The 18,395-nt window shown below is 50.0% G+C and overlaps 2 protein-coding genes across 3 annotated transcripts; both read left to right on the forward strand.

Moving 5' to 3' along the window:
* Positions 1 to 4,548: 4,548 nt before the first annotated feature.
* On the forward strand, positions 4,549 to 6,474 carry TMEM51 (transmembrane protein 51). Its single transcript, XM_062507743.1, has 2 exons — positions 4,549 to 4,895; positions 6,063 to 6,474. The coding sequence occupies exons 1-2, from the start codon at positions 4,549 to 4,551 to the stop codon at positions 6,472 to 6,474; spliced, it is 759 nt and encodes a 252-aa protein (XP_062363727.1).
* Positions 6,475 to 13,200: 6,726 nt separating this feature from the next.
* MRPS16 (mitochondrial ribosomal protein S16) lies at positions 13,201 to 17,979 on the forward strand. 2 transcript variants are annotated; one of them, XR_009933900.1, is made up of 4 exons: positions 13,201 to 13,245; positions 13,323 to 13,580; positions 13,660 to 13,940; positions 17,891 to 17,979. XR_009933900.1 is itself a non-coding variant. In XM_062507474.1 (3 exons), the coding sequence occupies exons 1-3, from the start codon at positions 13,233 to 13,235 to the stop codon at positions 13,803 to 13,805; spliced, it is 417 nt and encodes a 138-aa protein (XP_062363458.1). In that variant the 5' UTR covers positions 13,224 to 13,232; the 3' UTR covers positions 13,806 to 14,144. The 2 variants fall into 2 exon arrangements, 1 of the variants encoding a protein (XP_062363458.1); XM_062507474.1 differs by lacking the exon at positions 17,891 to 17,979 and having other exon boundaries at positions 13,224 to 13,245; positions 13,660 to 14,144.
* The last annotated feature ends 416 nt before the right edge of the window (positions 17,980 to 18,395 follow it).

Below are 18,395 nucleotides of genomic sequence, written 5' to 3' on the forward strand. Positions count from 1 at the left end.
TCCCCAGGAACAAACAGCAACGTCCTGAAACACAAACGTAAAAGGACTCTCTGTCCCTGGGCATTCCCACCATGCAGCAGGCGCCGCTTGGATGGATAGAATGGAATTATGGGGAGATGGAGTGTGGGAGGCTGGAAAGTTTCCTGTATCTCAGTGGCAAGGGCCAAGGTGATGGCTGCTGCAGTCATGATTACAGCTCTGGAGTTTGGCTGCTGTGGTCTGTGTGATGTGTGCCACTTCAGAAGCCTTTGGCAGCTTTGCCCAGAGCTCCCAGGGACACGGCGGAGGCAGATGGATATGGCTTGGGAATGGTCAGGCACTGCTTTGTGGAAATGGGGTGTTTTGTGGAAATGGGGTGTTTTGTGAGCTTGTCACTGCTGTGGAGGCCACAGCCAGCTGGGTGGATTGCAGCACTCTGAGCCTGGGAATGGGAATGGCTTTCCCATGAAATCCTTGTTTTGCAGGAAGTTACAGAGCTGGGGGCCCTGGGCTCCTTCTGGAGTGGGAGAGGGGGGAGAGCCTTGGGCAGGGTTTGAGGAAACCGTCACCCAGTGCTGTGTACAAGGTACAACTGAGGAGGGGCTGTTAAAAATTAAATTTGGGGGAAAAAGAGGGTGAAATACCTCTTAAATGTCTGTAGGAAATGCTGGGGGCAGTGGAGATGTGGATGTGTTCTTTTGTGCTCTAGGCAGGAAGTGTAAGCAAAATGTGGAAAATCCCTGATAGTCTGTGTGGGGCTGTCCCTCCAGATTCCTATTCCCTGGTGAGATGCTCTAAAATGGGCTGGGATTTGTCCAAGAGATCAGAAGTTGGCTAAATCAGCAGCAGTGCTTCTTTTTGTGACTCAGCTGGATTTCTCTGGGCTGCATCTGGCAAAAAACATCCCTGTTCCAGGGACAGCAAGAAGGGACAAAAAGAGAGAAACCATGGCAGGGAGTTGGAAGTAGATGGTCTTTAAGATCCCTTCCAAACCCAAACATTCTGGGACTCTGTGAAAATACCTCACAAGTCCTGGCCTGTTGTTTTTTAGACCCCCATGTGGAGTTTTGTGTTCCTGCTGGGTTGGACCCAAGGGCTCAGCACAAGGCTGTGGCTATTGCAGAAATGAGCTCCTGAGGATGTGCTGGGCCAGCAATTGGCAGTGAAGGGAGTTAATGAGCAGGTTCTCTGGGTGGAAGCATGAAGATGAAGGGAGAGCCTTGTAATCTAACGTGGAGGAGACTCTGGAATCTTTGGATGGTTGGAGAACGGGTTTATTTTCTCCGAGAATTTTCCAGAAAATGATTTGTCTGACTGGTGATGGAGTCTCCCCCTGGTTTTTGGAGGCAGCTCTGAGGGGCCGTGCTGCTTTGTGGTGCTGTCCTGGGGGGCGAGGAAGCCCTGGAGCTCATCCCATGTCTGGTGACTGCAGCGGGGTCCGACCTGTTCCCTGGACTGCAGACTCATCTCCCGTGATCCGTGACAAAGGTGCTGCTGCTGGAGCGTGAGTGGGAAGGTGATGTCATGGCACGGAAAAATCCAGAGGTTGTGGAGGGCAGAGGAGCGTGGGTGCTGCTGAGGGCAGCAGGGGCTGTCGGGCTTCCTCTTGAGTCAGCGGGGCCGCAGATCCTCCGGGAGCACCGGGATGTGGAACAGGGTCCGGGGCTGCCCCGCCGGGGGTCTGCTCTGTGTCCCATGGAGGGGAAGCTGTTCCTGCTGCTGCTCCACCTGGCCGCCCGTGCCAAAGCCTCCGGGGCTTGTGCTGCTGAGAACGGGCTTATCCCGAACCTTCCCATGCCCAATTAACACTAGGAAATGTCGCAAGAGCATCCCGAGGGACCGCGGCAGCCTGCAGGAGTAGGGGAGAGGTGCGGGAGGCCCGGAGGATGTGTGGGTACCCCCGGGCTGTGCAGCCTGCCGGAGGAGTTTAATGGTTCGGAGATCCTGGTGTAAATCATTGCCAGGGCAGGGCACGGACGAGCAGGGAGCAGGATGAAGAGAGGTCTGGTTTGCAGGCAGAGGAAAGGGGAAGGGGCTGTAGGGGGCTGAAGCACTCAGGCAGCACTTGCCCAGCTGATGTGGGGACAAACTTCCTGCAGGGCCTGTTGTGAAAAGTAAAGGGGAGATGGTTTTAAAGTAAAAGAGGGATAATTTGAACTGGATATTTAGGAAGAAATTCTTCCCTGTGAGGATGGTGAGGCCCTGGCACAGGTTGCCCAAAGAAGATGTGGCTGCCCCACCTCTAGAAGTGCTCAAGGCCAGGTTGGATGGGGCTTGGAGCAACCTGGGATAGTGGAAGGGGTCCCTGCCCATGGCAGGGGGTGGGATGACATGGGCTTTAAGGTCCCTTTCCCCCCAGAGCTTTCTGTTTTCTGGGATGAGCATCCAGACAGCGCTGGACCCAAGGCAGAGACAGCAGCAGCTCCCTTCCCAGGATACTGACGTCAGGGCACTGTTGGAGCAGCAATAGGAACAGCTCTGAAAGCCAGGAGAGCAGCTAATTCAATGGAGAGATAGACTGGAATAGCAAGTCTCCTGCTTTAATCTGATTTCTGGGCTGATGGGTAGCACTGCAATGGGTCTGTGATAAACTTCCAGGCACAGGGCTGACGTAGGAGCTTAAATCCTGCCCACTTCCAGGACTGAGATGCCTGAGGGGAACCACAGAGGCTGTGAGCAGGCACAGAGATTTAGACACCACGGGTAGATGTGACCAGTCCAGTGTGTGTTCTGTGCCCACTGTGGGTGCAGTGCAATTTTCCTGCCCCAAGGCCATCACAGCTGTTGTCAAGTCAAGTCTTGGCTGGCTGATGTGTTTGTGGCAAGGATGGGAGCTCAGCAGGATCATCAGGTGAGGAAAGACCCCACAGGGCACAAGCAGAGAGCAAAACCTTTGTGTGGGAAGACAGAGACTAGTGCTGGTAGCAGCAGCAGGCTTGGAGGCACTTGGCAGGGAGGATGGCTCCTGGAATGCAGGTGAGGACATTTTGGGTGCAGTGTTTTCCACATCTTCAATAGCTGCTCACTAGGATGGAATTAAAGCTGGGCTCAGCAGATGCCTTTCCCCAGGAGCACACAGAGCAGCAGCCCCGTGCTGCAGCTGGGCATGGCAGGGAATGCTGGGCTTGCCCCTGCCTGCCTGTGGCAGCTCCCATCAGGATGGGATCAGCAGGTCCTGGGTGTCCCAGAGCCCCAGAAAATCATGGCAGACAAGACTTTACCCTGCCCAGACCCATGTGGGGCCAGTGATGTGTCCAGAGGGGCTGGGACACTCCTCTGGGATTCTCCACAGCCATGCTGGAGCACAGGCAGTGAGCAGGGAAGTTCCTCTGCAGATTCCTGCTCTCCAGGCCTGCGTGCATGTCTTTTCCTGCTGCAGCCGCTCTGTTTTCTGGGAATGCTGTTTTATTCTGGCCCTTGACCCTGCAAACTGGGCGTGCACTCAAGCTAAACAAGCAAACATTAAGCTTTTGAGCTCAGGAGGATTGAGCTGAAGGGTGTGGGAGGGCATGGATATAGCACCATTGAAAGCACAGACCAGAGCCACCTCAAGCCCAGCCCAGCATAAAGAAGCCAGGGAGGGAAGGAGAGATCCCTGACTTGGCACATCTGTAAATCTGCAAGGCTCACTGGGGTGGAGATGGGGCAGTTCTGCTGTGAGGATGCAAACTGCCCACCCATGGGACACGGGACCCGAGGCCAGGGAGGCGAGTGGGCAGAAGATGTGGCTCCTTGTGTTTGTTTTTGGAAATTGAGCATATTTGGTCCTGGCAACTTGGAAAACATACCCGTGGCCTGGCTGGTGGGGAATGTTCATGCTCAAACATCCCCGAGGGATGCAGCTGGGGCATTGAACACCAGCATGTGTTGCTCCAGGGAGGCAGGAGCCAGCCTGAAGTGAGCCAGGGGTCCTACCAAGGGTTCACCATCCTGGCAGCCCTTGCCAGCAGCAGCCAGGGGAAGCCATAGGGTCGAGCTGGCTGGGACAGAGGCAGTTTTGGTTTCTGTTCTCTGGGCAGGAAGGCATTCCAGGGCAGGCAGCCAGCGCCGTGAGGAGCCCTGCTCCCTCCCAGACAGGGGGAGAAGAGAAGCTGTTCAGCTAGGGATGTGCTGCTGAACATTTCCAGGTTGGTTTGCACTAACAGCTCGTGAAACAGATTTTGATGGCCTTCTTTTGGTGCTGTGAAGCTGTCAGTTATCACACTCCTAAGGACAGGCAATCTAAGGCCTTAGCAAACATCAGTGATTTGATTGTTTTCAAAGGTTGGTGGATATTACAGCTGAGAAAGTAGCAAAGGGTGGGGATGAGAACAGCCAGGAGGGATCCACCTGCCCTGCTCTATCCTGACATGCACTCCTCAGGCACGGCAGGGTGAGATTCTGGTGTCAGTTGGATGAATTGATGTTGTGGTGGCTGCAGAGCCTTTTCTGTTTGCCGTGCACTCAGCACAGCTTCCCCTCTGCCCGCAGAGCTTGCTGCCTGCCCAGGGAGGGGGCCGCACGCATGCCAGCAGGGCTGCAGCCCCCCAGCCCCGAGCCATGCGGTGACCTGGGGACAGCCTGGCAGCCATGGCCCAGTCCCGGGCCAACGGGTCCCACTACGCCCTGACTGCCATCGGGCTGGGCATGCTGGTCCTGGGCATCATCATGGCCGTGTGGAACCTCGTGCCCGGCTTCGGTCCCCCCGACAAACCCGGCGGCCACGCCGGCAACAGCAGCAAACCCGACCGCGGCTCCGGGGGCATCCTCAAGAGCAAAACCTTCTCGGTGGCCTACGTGCTGGTAGGGGCAGGGCTGCTGCTGCTCCTGCTCTCCCTCTGCCTCAACGTCCGAGACAAGAAGAGGCAGAGCCAAGAACTGTCCATCGCTCACGTGCAGCACCAGGTGTCTGCGGAGCCCTCGCAGCAGGAGGACAGGTGAGGAGGAGGTTTGGGGACAAAGGGAGAGGGGTTGGGTGTGGGAGTGAAAGCAAGGGCTGTTGTTGTTGCTGAGAAGATGTGGATCTGGAAGATCGGGAAGCACATGTCACGGTTTAGGGTTTTGGTATGTCCTGGAGATGAGAAAGGAATGACTGCAGCTGCATTTATGCAGCTCTAAGTGGAAGAGAGTCCTGTTGGTGCGAGGTGGGGTCTAGACAGAGCTGTGGCCAAGGCAGCACTGGGAGAGGTTGCCACTCCTGGCTCAGTTGGGACATGGGAGCGAGCTGAGAAAACGCTGGGCAGGGTCGTGGGTGACACAGAGAGCAGGAGGCTCCTGCCACACGCTGGGAGAGCAGCCAGAGTGGCAGGAGGGGGGCTGGCTCTGCCTCACTGGGTGCAGCCCAGGTGCCAAAGAGCCTTGGAGACAGCCCATGGAGTTTAGACCTGGTGAAAGTCTGCAGGGCTCTGCTGTTTGCTCAGGGAACTTTGTGGAGCAGAGCAAAGGCTGCTGCCACAGCAGGCACGGTCTGGACAAACACAGGCACAGGGGAAGTCCCTGTCCATCAGCACAGCTCCCTGTGCAGAGGGTGACAGGGGGGCAAGGGGACAGGAGGGGACAGTGGCTCTGCTGGCTCTTGTCAGAGTCTGCAGATCGTTGGAGAAAATGGATTTTCCATGTTTGATTGGAAGAGTAACTTAAGAATGCCAGAGAAATAGCAAGTATTGTGTGCAGGTACCTGTGCATAGGTGGTGGCACAGAGTAGAGTTGAATCTCTCTGCAGGAAAACCCAACCCATAAGACATCAGAGTGACAAAGGCAGAGGGGTGGTGTCCTCTTCTAACGTGTTTTGACTGATTTTTGAGAATGGAGGAGAGAAACTGATGTTCTCTTGAGGGAAGAAATCACTGCTAGACAATAGAAAAGGGTATGTTGGCAGAGAAAGTGATGATCAAATATGGCCATAAGTCACAAGAAAATAAAATGTGTCTGAACTTAGGTGGGGTCATGATTTATTCTGTCAAGCAAAAAGAAACTGGCACATAATGCAGAAGGGCAAAAACTATTTCTGGTGGGGTGGGGTGGTTTTATTCTTTCCTCTCCATCCCCTTCCCACAACCAAGCTGAAACGATGTGCTACTCAGACCTAACTGTTTCCCCTCCAGCCAAGAAGAGGATGAAGACGTCTCCTCCCAGTACTATGTGCCCAGCTACGAGGAGGTGATGAACACGGGCTACTCTGAGCCCAGAGACTCGGACAGGAGCAACAGGCTCAGCGTCTCCCTGCCCTCCTACGAGTCCCTGGCAGGGTTGGACGAGGGCAGCCAGGCACCGGGAGCGGCGGGCACGGAGCCTGGCACAGAGAGACCACCCAGCAGGCACAGCTCCCGCCTCAGCAAGCGCCTCAAGCCCCTCAAGGTCCGCAGGATCAAGTCAGAGAAGCTGCACCTGAAGGACATCAGGTTAAACCTGGCACAGGGCAACAGCAGTGTCCCTATCACGATAGAGCCCCTCACCCCTCCGCCCAAGTACGAGGAGATCCAGGAGAAGATGCCGGTGAGCCAGCAAATGCCTTAAAAAAAAAAACAAACAAAAAAAAAGAGGAATCTGTTATGCTGCTTGTTTGAGGGTTTTCTAAAACCCGCTGTGCCAAGAGGGGCTTGGTGTGTGGGTGCGGGAGCAGCCAGGGCTCCATGGAAGCTGCCATGTGGAGGACGTGCTGTTGTGGCACAAGGATGGGACTCGTTTTTCCTGGGACTGGGTTTTGCAAAAGACTGTGGGGAAAGAAACCTGAACACCACAAGTTCTGCTGCTGTGAAGTAAATGAAGGCTGGACGTGCCAAAAGTGTCACTTGTGGTGTTTGTTATGAGACCACCCAGTGCATCCTCTCATCTCCCCTCCCCCTCGCTTCCAGCAAGACTTTTACAAGCCACCAAACTGATATTGCAGAAGGATTTTCCAAGTGGAAAAGTGAAATGTTTCCTTTTTTGGGTGTCTTTTCTTTCTAGGGAAGGGGAAGCGTGTTGCCAGAGCAGCACCACGGCTTTCCCTGGCTCCCAACTGGGCTGGGCTGGTGGCCCAGAGCCAGCCCTGACTCCTGCCAAGGTCTCTGCTGGCTGGTGGGAAGCAGCTGAAAAGGGCCTCCTGCTCCGCAGGGAGAGGATGGATTTCTTGCCTCTGTTGCTTTCCCTGTTGTGTTTTGTGCTCCATTTGAGGCAAGTAGGTGACCCTGGGGGGTTGGGAGCTGCGTGCACCAGTGCCAGGGGTAAAACCACTGCTGAGCATCCTGTGCAGGCAGATTGGTCTGAATAAATGTTTTGTACATTGTGTTTGAGTGTGTTGTGTACGTTGTGTGTGTGAGTGTTGTGTAGAGTGTGTGTGTTGTGTACATTGTGTTTGTGTACATTGTGTGTTGTGTATGCTCTGTGTGTGTGTGTGTGTGTGTGTGTGTGTGTGTGTTGTGTACTCATGCGTGCTTAGTCCTTCCCAAGGTTTGTGATCCATCAGCAGGTGCTGCTCCATGGGCATCCCAGCCCTCTGCAGGCTTCCAGCAAATCCATCAACCACAAAGTCCATCAGCACATCCAGCCATGGGCTCCCTCAGCAGTCTGAGGTGGGATGTGGAGGTGGCTTTGCCAGTGTGATGCTGGTATGGATGCAATCCTGGAATCATGTAGGTTGGAACAGATCTCCAAGGTCAAGTCCATCCACTGACCCAGCACTGCTGTGTCCAGCACTGAGCCATGTCCCTGTTATGGCTCAGCAGAGGTTGGCTTGGTGCTGTGGTTGATAAAAGGTATGAGAGGAGTCCAAGAGACCAAAGGTAGAGGAGAGATGCTGGCCCAAAATCACCAACAGTTTCTCTTTTAAATTATTATTTCCTATTGTTTCCCCTAATTTCTGTTGTTTTGGACAAGGGCAGGGAGTGACAGGTCTAAAGTGAATGGCTTCAAACTGGCAGAGGTTTGCAGAGAAGCTCTGCTTTGCCAAATCCACTGCTTCCACCTCAAAATGAAGCCTGACGAAATCTTGAAATACTTGTGGGTACTTGTTGGGTTTGGTGGTGGCAAGTATGGATTTTTCCCTTTTTGTTTTTCCTTCTGTAAAGGGTGTGTGGTAGCCTAGCACCAAAAAATATTGTTGGAGAAGCACTAATGGGTGACAGCATCCACCAGATAGCAACGTTTATCCCTTTGCCTGAGGCTGCAAGACCTGTGTGTGTGGGAGTGTATGGGTGTGTGTGCATGATATTAAATAAAAAATAAGTAAAATTAGGGCAAAAAGGTTATTTGGCAGCCCTGGCAGGTGACAGGGCCCCTGTGGGGTTTGGGATATACATTCCCACATGTGTCCCCATCTAATGGGATCACTATGGCCATGCCAGCATGGATCTGTGTTGTGCTGCCAGAACAATTGCGTGGAAAAAGAAGGGGAAAAAACCTTAAACTAAACAAAACAAACAGGAAAAACTCACCCAGGCAGGCAACAGTGGGTTGCAACATGGCCAAGGTTTCCAAGGCTACTGCAGCCTCTCTGCCAGCTGGGACAGACCCTCTTTTGGGGTCATTTTGTACAATTCTAGTGCGTCACTTGGTTGAGCCCCTCGTGGCTCATGTTGTGTTGGTTGCTGAATGAGAAGTTGGCTACTTGGTGCAAGGTGAGCCTTTCCAAAGTTCAGGGTGTTTCCAGCTGAAATCCGGCACCACGACCATCGGGAGCCACAGAGGGGCTGACATCGTCCTGCAGGTGAGGCCGAGGCAGCCGAGCATCCCAAAACAGGTGGAGGATGGAGGGGAGGGAAGAGGATGTGCTGGAGTCCTCTGGGCAAAGTGTGGAGGGACCGGTTTATGCTGGGATTGAGGACCACAAAAGGGGCTTGGCAAAGCAGGGGCGAACCTGGAGCTGCCTCCAGCAGCCTTCCCTGCCTGTCCCTTCCCTGCTCCCAGTCCGCAGGGGTAGCAGCTCGTCATGCAGCTCTGGAATTCTCCGCCTCAGACAAGAGCTTCACCCTTCAGGACTTCAACTCCCCCTACGGCACCTTTGTCAACAGCTGCCAGGTGCAAAACGCGGCCGTCAGGGTGGGGCCAGGGGATATCCTGAGCTTCGGCACCGCGGGAGTGTCATTCCAGCTGCTGGTGGATGGGGATGCTCAGGTAGGGCTGGGGATGTTCAGGAAAGGTGGATGGGGATGCTCAGGTAGGGCTGGGGATGTTCAGGAAAGGTGGGTGGGGATGCCCAGGTAAGGGTAGGGAAAGCTGGGTAGGTTCTGCTGCCCAGAGAAAGGTGTTTGGGGATGTGCAGGGAAAGGTACCCATGAGAGGTGGGTGAGTGGATGTTGCTGCCCAGGGAAGGCTCCAGAAGCAGGAGCTCGCTCTCAGCTCCTCTGGGCAATCCTGGGGAAAGGCGAAGGGAAAGCAAACGAAAAGCTGGAGCACCCTCTGCTGAAAAAACTCGGACAGTTCGGTAGAGAAAAGCACGAGATAGAGCTGCATTAGCAAGGGTAGATCTGGAAAATGTCCTTTCCCTCTATTTGCATTTTATGTTTCCTCCCAATCCACTCAACAAGAGAGAAGCTGGGTTTCGAATAAAACAGAGGAACTGATAATCCCCATAATATTTTTATTATTTTGGCTCTCGAATAATCCCAGATGCAGCCTAGGTAAGGCCGGATGGCGCCGGAGCAGTGAGCAGTTGCACTCTCAGAGGCAGGATGCTCACAGAATCGGCTCTGCCCAGCGATCAGAGCCTGCCCATGGGTGCCTTTCCTCACTGCGGGCTCTGGGATCCCCCTTGCGAGGGGCGGCTGCGGAGCCCGACCCTGCTGCCGGCAGGGAGGGAGCCAGCTGGGCCGGGGAGAGTCTGACGGGGCAGGGATCGCTGCTCGGGACCCTCAGAGGAGCGGGCCGTGCAGGGCAGATTCCCGCCGGGAATCGCGTCCTGCCGTGCCCGGCAGCGCCAGGGGAAGGGTTTTGTGCAATCCCGCTGGGAGCCAGCGCCCCGGGCAGCAGCACGGGCCCGGGCGGCGGGGCCGGGATGGGCCCCGGGAGAGGGGAAGGGCCGGAGGAGCAGGGAGCCGCGCCGGGCTCCCGGCCCCGTCAGCAGCCGGGTGTGCGAGGACCCGCACCCGGCTCCGGCCCCGCGCTGGAAGATGTTTCATGCAGCTCTTGTAACTGAGATCCTGGCGGTGGCTTGTCCCCGCTGTCCTGGAGAGCTCTGCTCATCAGGAGAGCAGCGCGCAGTGTCCTGATTCCCAGTAGTGAAACTCACTGGGGTAGGACCGTGTGTGAGCTGTGAAAGGAGGGCTGCTGGATCGTGCAAATGATGTCCACGATCAGGGCAGTCAGATGGAGAGGGAAAAGCTCAAAAAGCTTTTGCTGGGTGGTATCCAGTGAAAGAAGAGGCAACACACACAAATTAAAATTAAAAAAAAAAAAAATCACATAGAAATAAGAAAAGAGTTTTCCTGCCATGAGGACGGTCAAACACTGGAAAAGGTTGTCCATGGTGGTGGTGGACTGTTGATACTTGGGGAGACTCAAAGCATTACTGGGCAGGGCCCTGACCAATCTGCTCTGTTTTGAGCAGGGGTTTGGACAGGAAGATTTCCAAAAGTTCCTTCATTGTCAGTGATTTCATGCTCCAAGTCTGTATTGGCCTCTCTGACATCAAATCCTGGCAGGGAACCTCACTTTCAAATTGCGTGCAAAACATGGAACTGTTTCCATTTATTTAGGGCAACTATTCATATTTATTTAGGTAGTGCTCAAAATGCTGGAGGTAGAAGTCACCTATAAATTTTTCTCTTTTTTTTTAAATCACCCCAAGAATTCTTGTGAAGCACTTGCAATTTGTTCTGATAGCATTCCCTATTTCAGAAAATAAGACTTGTTAGTCTTTGAAATGAAACTTGGTATAAATACATAATTAAAAGCTACTGAACTGCCAGTTCCATTTAATCAAAAAATTCTTATGCAGTAGAAACTCACCTTACCTACTGTTTCTAAATCTCAGTGCAGCCAATTGTGTAAGGAACAGAGCTTTGGCAAGGATATCTTTTCCAAATCTCCACAGTTTTTCATATAAGGTAATGTAGTACATAGACAAGCAGGCAATTGCACCTTCAATTTTTAAAATTTATTTTCACTTCCTCCTCCTTCCAAACAGCAAGTTGTTTGTCCATATCTGTGATGTTAGAACGTTCTTTTGTTTCTTGTGCCTCTTTTTGCCATGCATCACATGCCTGAGAGATTTCCAGAATACAAGAAATAATTATTTTCATTAACAACAGGAAAGCATATTCAAAGGCTTTAAAGGTGCAGGTAATCTCTAATTTTAACTGTAACAATGCATTTACTGTCAATTTAAAGCTTGTCCCTACTTATCCTACCTTCTAATTAGCAACTCTTCTTGTTTGCCTTCATGTAATTTTTAGGAATGTCACTGTTACTTGTCTGAAGTCAGAAGCCTTTTCAGAGTTCTAGAAATAGAATGCATTTTAAATGTTACATTCATAATTTAATGCCAAGAGACATCAAAAACGATCAAATTTTAGAACAGCTACCTGGCTGCTCTTGTCACAGAGAGAACATGAGGGGAATGAAAGGACTACCAAAAATGCACTAAACAGGTATGAACAACAAGCAGGGCAACCTGGCACCAACTGCCCAGGGAGGCTGCAAAAAAAAAAAAAACAACTAAACAAAACAAAACAAAAAACTACATACCAACCTGGAAGTGTCCAAGGCCAGGCTGGAGGGGGCCTGGAGCCAGCTGGGACAGGGAGGGAGGGGTTGGCAGTGGATGATCCTCAAGGTCCCATCCAATGCAGGGGTTCAGGGACTCTCTGAGCCTTGGGCTGCTGGGATGGTCAGACACTGCCCAGGGGGGAAACCTCTGCTTTTTGTGTGTACTTGCTACCTGAAAGAGATGCAGGATGGAATGGATGAGATTAAAAGGGAGAAAAAGTGAAGAGAGAAAAGAACATGAGACAAGAAGAAACAAAAGACAGGAGAGAGTAAAAGAGGCCAAGTGAAGAGTAAAGAAAGGAAAAGAGGAAAGAGAGGTGAAGAGGAGAGAAAAGGGGACAAAGATGGGCCAGAGAGAGGGAGAGAGAGAGAGAGGCACAAAGAGGGGGGAAGGGGGTGAGAGGCAGAGGGACAGGGAGAGACCCCCACAAAGACAACACTAAACAAACAAAAAAGAGCAAATAACCAAAGAAAGACAGGAGCCAAAGAGGGAACAAAAAAAATCTTTATTACCACTTCAGTGAATCACTTTCTTTTCAGTTGCACTTCCTCAAATATATTTCTGTACAGCTTAGTCATTTCAAAGAATACAATTTTACATCAGTTCCAATGCAGACTGATACAAAACAAGGGACAACTCCACAAAATGCAAAACATCCTTGGACAAAAGTCCATGCAAGTGCAGGGCTTTAGAATGCAACACAGATGACAGAACAAATAACATGACCCCATACAATTTCAATCTCTCAAAAACCCAATCACTTTAAATACACATAAATACAATACAAAAAGAAGTATATAAGGGCAAAACACAGTGTCTATACAAGTACAGGGCATTCAAATGCAATAAAACTCAAAATAAATAAAAATTTTTAAAAAAATACACAAAGCTGTGCAATTCTTGACCAACACGGGGTCATGCAAAACTACAGAACATAATATAAAGCACAATCATAACCCAAATCCAAAATCCTAACACTGAGACCTAACACTAACCCCAAACGCTAATTCCTAAATAAAATCCACAAACCCTGACCTTAAACTAACCCTAAACCCTAAGTCCTAATACTAACCGAAACCCTGATGGGTAGCCCTCCCTTCCTGCCTAACCCAAGCCCTGACCCCACTCCGGACCCCGACCCCACACCCGTTTCCCAGCTGTAGTACCGCCTTTAACCACCAGGTGACACCAGCGAGTAGCCCTATAATTCTACATTCGGGATTTCTTATATTCTAAAATCCTGTATATGATCTAGCAGCTACGGGGCGGGGGTATTTTTAAATCATTTTTTATATAAAGCAACCTTGTTTTTCAATAGATATAAAAATGACAAACTTTGCAGCTTCAGGATGAATTTTCAGGCACTTTGGGCCGTAACCTCCCTTTTTGGGGAGCCCCAGCTGACCGCCCGTGACTCCCCATCCACCGCGGCCGCAGCACCGCTCCCCCGGTGACGTTGGGCTGCCCCGATGACGTAATCGCCCCCCCTCAGACTCCAACTCCCGGCAGACACCGCGCGGGCTCACGCCATGCGCTTCCTGCCCCTTGACGTCATCTCTGTGCGCCGCGGGGGGGCCGTGCCGCCGCCATGGTGCAGCTCGGTGAGTGCGGCGGGCTCGGAGCGGAGCGGCCTGGCCCGGCCCGGCCCGGCCGTGACCGCCCCGCGCTTTCTCCGCAGGGAGCTGCCTCCTGAGGGGTCGCGGCGGCCACGTCGTCATCCGCTTCGCGCTCGGGGGCTGCACCAACCGGCCGTTCTTCCGCATCGTGGTGGCCAACAGCAAGCGCGCCCGCGACGGGAAGTACCTGGAGCAGCTCGGCTGCCTTGACCCGCTGCCCAACGCGCACGGCGAGAAGGTGGCGGGGCTCAACCTGGAGCGGCTGCGGTACTGGCTGGGCTGCGGCGCGCAGCTGTCCCGGCCCGCCGAGAAGCTCCTGGGTAGGCCTGGGGCGGGCGCTGGGGTTGGGGGGCGGGGGGGCGTGGTTCGCTCCTGCTCTCACCGCGTCTCACCGGGCAGGGCTGGCGGGGTTCCTGCCGCTCCACCCCATGACGGTGACCGGCGCCGAGAGGCTGCGTCGGCGACGACAACGCGAGCAGCAGCCCCAGGCTGCCTCTGCGGACGGCTCGGCAGAGCCCGGCACCGACACGGACACCGCGCCCTGACGCGGCCCGGCCGGGCCCGAGGACTCCTCCTGCTCTGTCAGTGCATCTGACCCCATTAAAATGTTACCTCTACAATCTACACCGTCCATCTGCTGCTTTCTCCAGACTTTTCTCAATCAAAGTTGCCAAAATTTGGTGCGTAAAAGAGGTTTTGCTGCTCTAATGCAGGTACGGGACTGTCCCAGAAGGCATCTACAACGTTTCCTAGGCATGCCACTGGCTCCAGGTGCTCTGCCTGCAGTAGTGGCATGTCCTCTGCCAGCTGCCATTGGCCTGCTCCTCTTGTCAAGTGTTTTGACTCCTGGCTGTGATTTACTGTAACAGAGCAGTCCAGTGGTTCAGGGGAGGCTGGCACAGACAAATGCAAATGGAAATGCAGCTGGTTTCTGTTTACTTTCTCCAGAGAGGTTCTGGGCCTGTTAGTTCATTTAAAAGCAAAATAGAAAGATTTTTGTCTCATGTAAAGAGGGACCAGAGAAGTGAGCTACAAGTCCTAGTATTCAATCACATATTTGGCCCTGTTCTAAGAGACAAGAAATCCACCCAAGTCTTCTACTTTAGATGCACCCCTAAGCTTTTTGGGGTTTCCTTTGGTGCAACTGTTAAATTATTCTACATCTATCAGATGAAGGTAAGTTTCCAGTGTTGCATCTCAATAAAGCTGGTAGTGTAACAGAGAATGAGTTGACAAAACACTTGAAGAAAAGGGCCTGGCTTGCTCTCACAATACTGAGAAAGAGTGATTTTATTTCTGCTCATGGATGAAAGATCAGGTGATTAAAAAGCTGTTCTTGGAAGTGAGTGAGGCTATGAAAAGTGATATTGCTTTTCTATTATACCTCCCTCTTCTATGTATTTGATATGTTCAGCATCACATTTTCTATAAAATGGTAAGTGCACTCTAGTGCACTGGTTTCTAGGAAATTCCTCTCTAGCTTACTCCAATTTCCTTTCCTTGCTCCAAGGGGAAGGTTTGCATCAGCAGTGTTTTTCTTACCATAATCCAAAGGTACCACACAGCTTTTCCTTTCTGGAGCTTTCCCCTTTGAACATGAAGTCTGTCTGTAATGTTTCTTTTAAGACAGTTCTTTGGAGCTCTGGCTTTTGGCCCAATTTAAAAATGCAAACAAAAACAAACCACACACAACACCTCAATCTTACCTTGTTATTAAATAAAGCATCCCACAGTCATCCACAAGGCAGTAAACGAGTTGTTTTCATGCCCTTCCCCATACTAAGCTCTGGGGCTGCTCTGCACTGCAGGAGGGTGAGGGGCTATTGGCATCACACACAACTTTTGCATGACCCAGTGGCAACAGGAGGTAAATGAAAGAAATCCTAAGAGAAGAGTCTGGCAGTGCCTCACCTAACTCCCTCTTCATTGTCCATGGAAGTGTTGGGTCTGTCTCTTCATATGAACCAAATTAATAACTTTTTCCAGATGTATAAACTGTTTAATGTAGGTCAGAACAGTTTGTGCAGCAGTGCACAACCTGTGGGCCACTGTAAAGCCAGCCTGTTGTGGAAGCAGTGAGCTTCTGCACACAGATGCACAGTACTGTGTACCAGGACACGACAGCTCAAGCTCTAAAAAAAAACAAAAAGGAAAAAAAACCACCAAAACAATCCAACAAAACAGGCGTGCTGAGCACAAAAAGCACAATTCTTAGCTGGTGTGATGCTGACAGCAGATGAAGGCTGAGAACAAATTACAGTGAAAATTCCTAGTGGCGTGCAAATGGTGAGAGGTGCAGGGCTGGGATAAAGGGTGTGTCTGAGGCCTGGAATTTGGTAGAGAAAACCAGTAGCAGGTAGTTGTGAGCACTGAATGCCATTTAGTCTTTGGACTGAACCTGCCTTTCAGAAGGTTATTTGATACTTTTCTCGGAGCTGTGAAGAGTCCCTGTTGCTTAAGGGGGCTGTAGATAATAATGGAGTGCATAGGGATGTTCCAGGGTGTGTTGCTGTAAACACTTCACTAAATACTTCACAGCAAGAAGGAGCTCCTGGGCAAAAGGAGCAAACATTTTCCTTTCTTGGTAGGAAGAGAAGCATTGTTTGACTCAGTTGTATTCCATCCCCTCTTCCACAAAGAGTTGTGTAGGCTTAAAAAAATAATTGTAGTAAATCAAAAATAACTGAAAAGAATAAGCATAAAGCAGAAGCAGAGTAGGTCATCATCATGCTGGCACACAGCAAAAGCCAGGCTTGAAGAAAGCCATGGGTGGAGCTCAAACCTCCAGCACAGTAATTCTTCACAGCACTGACAGTAATATTGTTGCATTCCTCATGTTTAAGTAGCTCTCATGAGCTTGGTTAGCAGGTACTCACACAACCCAAAACCTTCACTTCTGCTCTGACGCTGTGATTTCCTCTGCTGGCTGTTCCATTGGTTATTGCAACAAGATTTGTTATCCTTTTTTTGAGAGAAAGCTATCCCTGGATCCTAGAAAAAGCAAGAACAAAACAAACGAACAAGCTTACATACATGGCTGATAATGCATCACCCCCATTGCAGGCTCTCCTCAGCCTGCAGACTGCTACTCTGAGCATAGCTTGCATTTGAATTCATCTCATTAACATTTCTCATTGCCTACTTTCTTCCTGCTCCCCGGATTTCCATGTTCCGAACAGGATGAAGCAGCCTCCCCTTTGTTTACTGTTAACCCTCTTTGTGTCCTGGACTGTGCTGTTGCCTTACAGATCTAAAGAGAACCTGGCCACTGCTGTGGCTGGGGCCGTTAGGCAGCAAGCTGCCATCACCCAAAGTTCTCATTATTCCATGCATTTACCATTTCTGCATGGGATATACGGGAGGGTTGACAAAGCTTTTAACATGAAAAACTTCTTGCACAGCATAGAACACTGTCTCCCCAAACGTTCAAACACAATAAGGATTGCAGTAGCAATTAAGGATTCTAGTAAAACACCTCCAGCCAGTCCCACTGCTGCTGCCCTGCAGCTTTAGCTGCTGTCTTGCGTGTTGCAGCCTGAAATTTGTCAACTGACCCTGCTACAGGAGCAGCAGCCTGGGGCACAGGAACAGCCATTTCCCAGTGAACATTCACAAAAACTTCCCCTGCAAAAAAGCTGGGCTAAATGAGTAATTACGAAATAACAACCACAGGTTTGGAAATGTCTATTTAGATAAACAGATGCTGGAGATCTGCCTTGGCATTTCAGCTCCTGGTAATCAAAAGAATTTTCAATATGTGTATTGGACTTACGCAATCCATTTGGTGCTGTTATGATAATGGTATCTAAAAGTTTCTCCTCTCTCCTGAAGGTCTCTTCCCATCTGAGGGAGAACATACTTTAAGAAAGCTACCTTTTACACAAATTCTTTCTTTAATAAAGTGTATCTTAAGTACTCATTTGTAGAAAATAAATTGACTAGAGAACTCTTTCAAATACTTCCCAATATAATTTATATATATGTATATATACATAGATACATAACTGTATTTATATATATACACATTTTATTCTATTTGATTCTTGAAAAGACTTATTTTTCCAACCAAAGAACAGCACAAGTTCTGAAATCATGAGGTTGTCTTTCTGAGTGACACACAGCAGAGGCTGAGTGTGGCTGCAGACATGCTGAAATGGTTACAGGTAGCTTAATTACAAACATGTGAAAACTGGTTAGGTCTTTTCTCCATCCCTCTCCCCATTTTCCCTCTACATGTGTAATAAATACATTTACAAACATCCACAAATAATTGCCATGAAGCAACCTTTAATGATATGGACTTAATCAAAATTAACCTTTAGACATCACTGAAAAACAGCACAGCGTAAAATCATTTTCCTGCCTAGACTCATGCATCTTTTTTTAAATCAGTAACTTGCAAATTTAGACAGAATATTTGAAGCCTTTGGATTCCAGAAGGGAAACATCACGTTGCAGTTCACAGTTCACCAATGACCATATACAGTAATTTCTGTAAAATACAAAATGTTTGACAAAGGAAGATAATAAGCAAGTAAGCAATGCCTCTTTTAAAAGTTATTTCTAAGGATTTGGTGCCATTTCCAACTCTGCATAATGGTGACAGGCTCTGTTGTTTTTTTTTTTCCAGACACCACTTGTATTGCTCAAAGCCCCAGATCAACACACACTGATGTTGACTTAAAAGTACTATGTAAGTACCACTACATAAATACATATGCAAAATAAAGTCCATATCCCATAAAATAGAAAAATGTAATATAGAGTCTATTGGGCAAGGCATACAGGCATAGCAATAGTTTTATAATTGCATAAATGTAGTTGATATTTACAGATGGAAATGGAGACAAACATTATCATCAAATACATTGATTTTATTCATTTTTTGAGGATTTTCACTTGCAACAAAATGATCTGCAACTCCAGCTACCTGGAAAAGTAAAGTGCTCACAATCCATTTAGTGCAATAATGCTGGCTACAAAACTTAAGAGGATAAAAAACAATTAAGAACTAATACCACATTAGCTAGTAGGAACGAACAAAAAATAAAATAATTTTTGAGTTTAAAAGTTTGAGCAATAAGGAAGAGAAATTAAGATTACAAAGCATACTAACAAGAAAAAGAATAATTCTC

The sequence above is a fragment of the Cinclus cinclus genome, chromosome 23 (assembly GCF_963662255.1).
Source record: "Cinclus cinclus chromosome 23, bCinCin1.1, whole genome shotgun sequence".
NCBI lineage: Eukaryota > Metazoa > Chordata > Aves > Passeriformes > Cinclidae > Cinclus > Cinclus cinclus.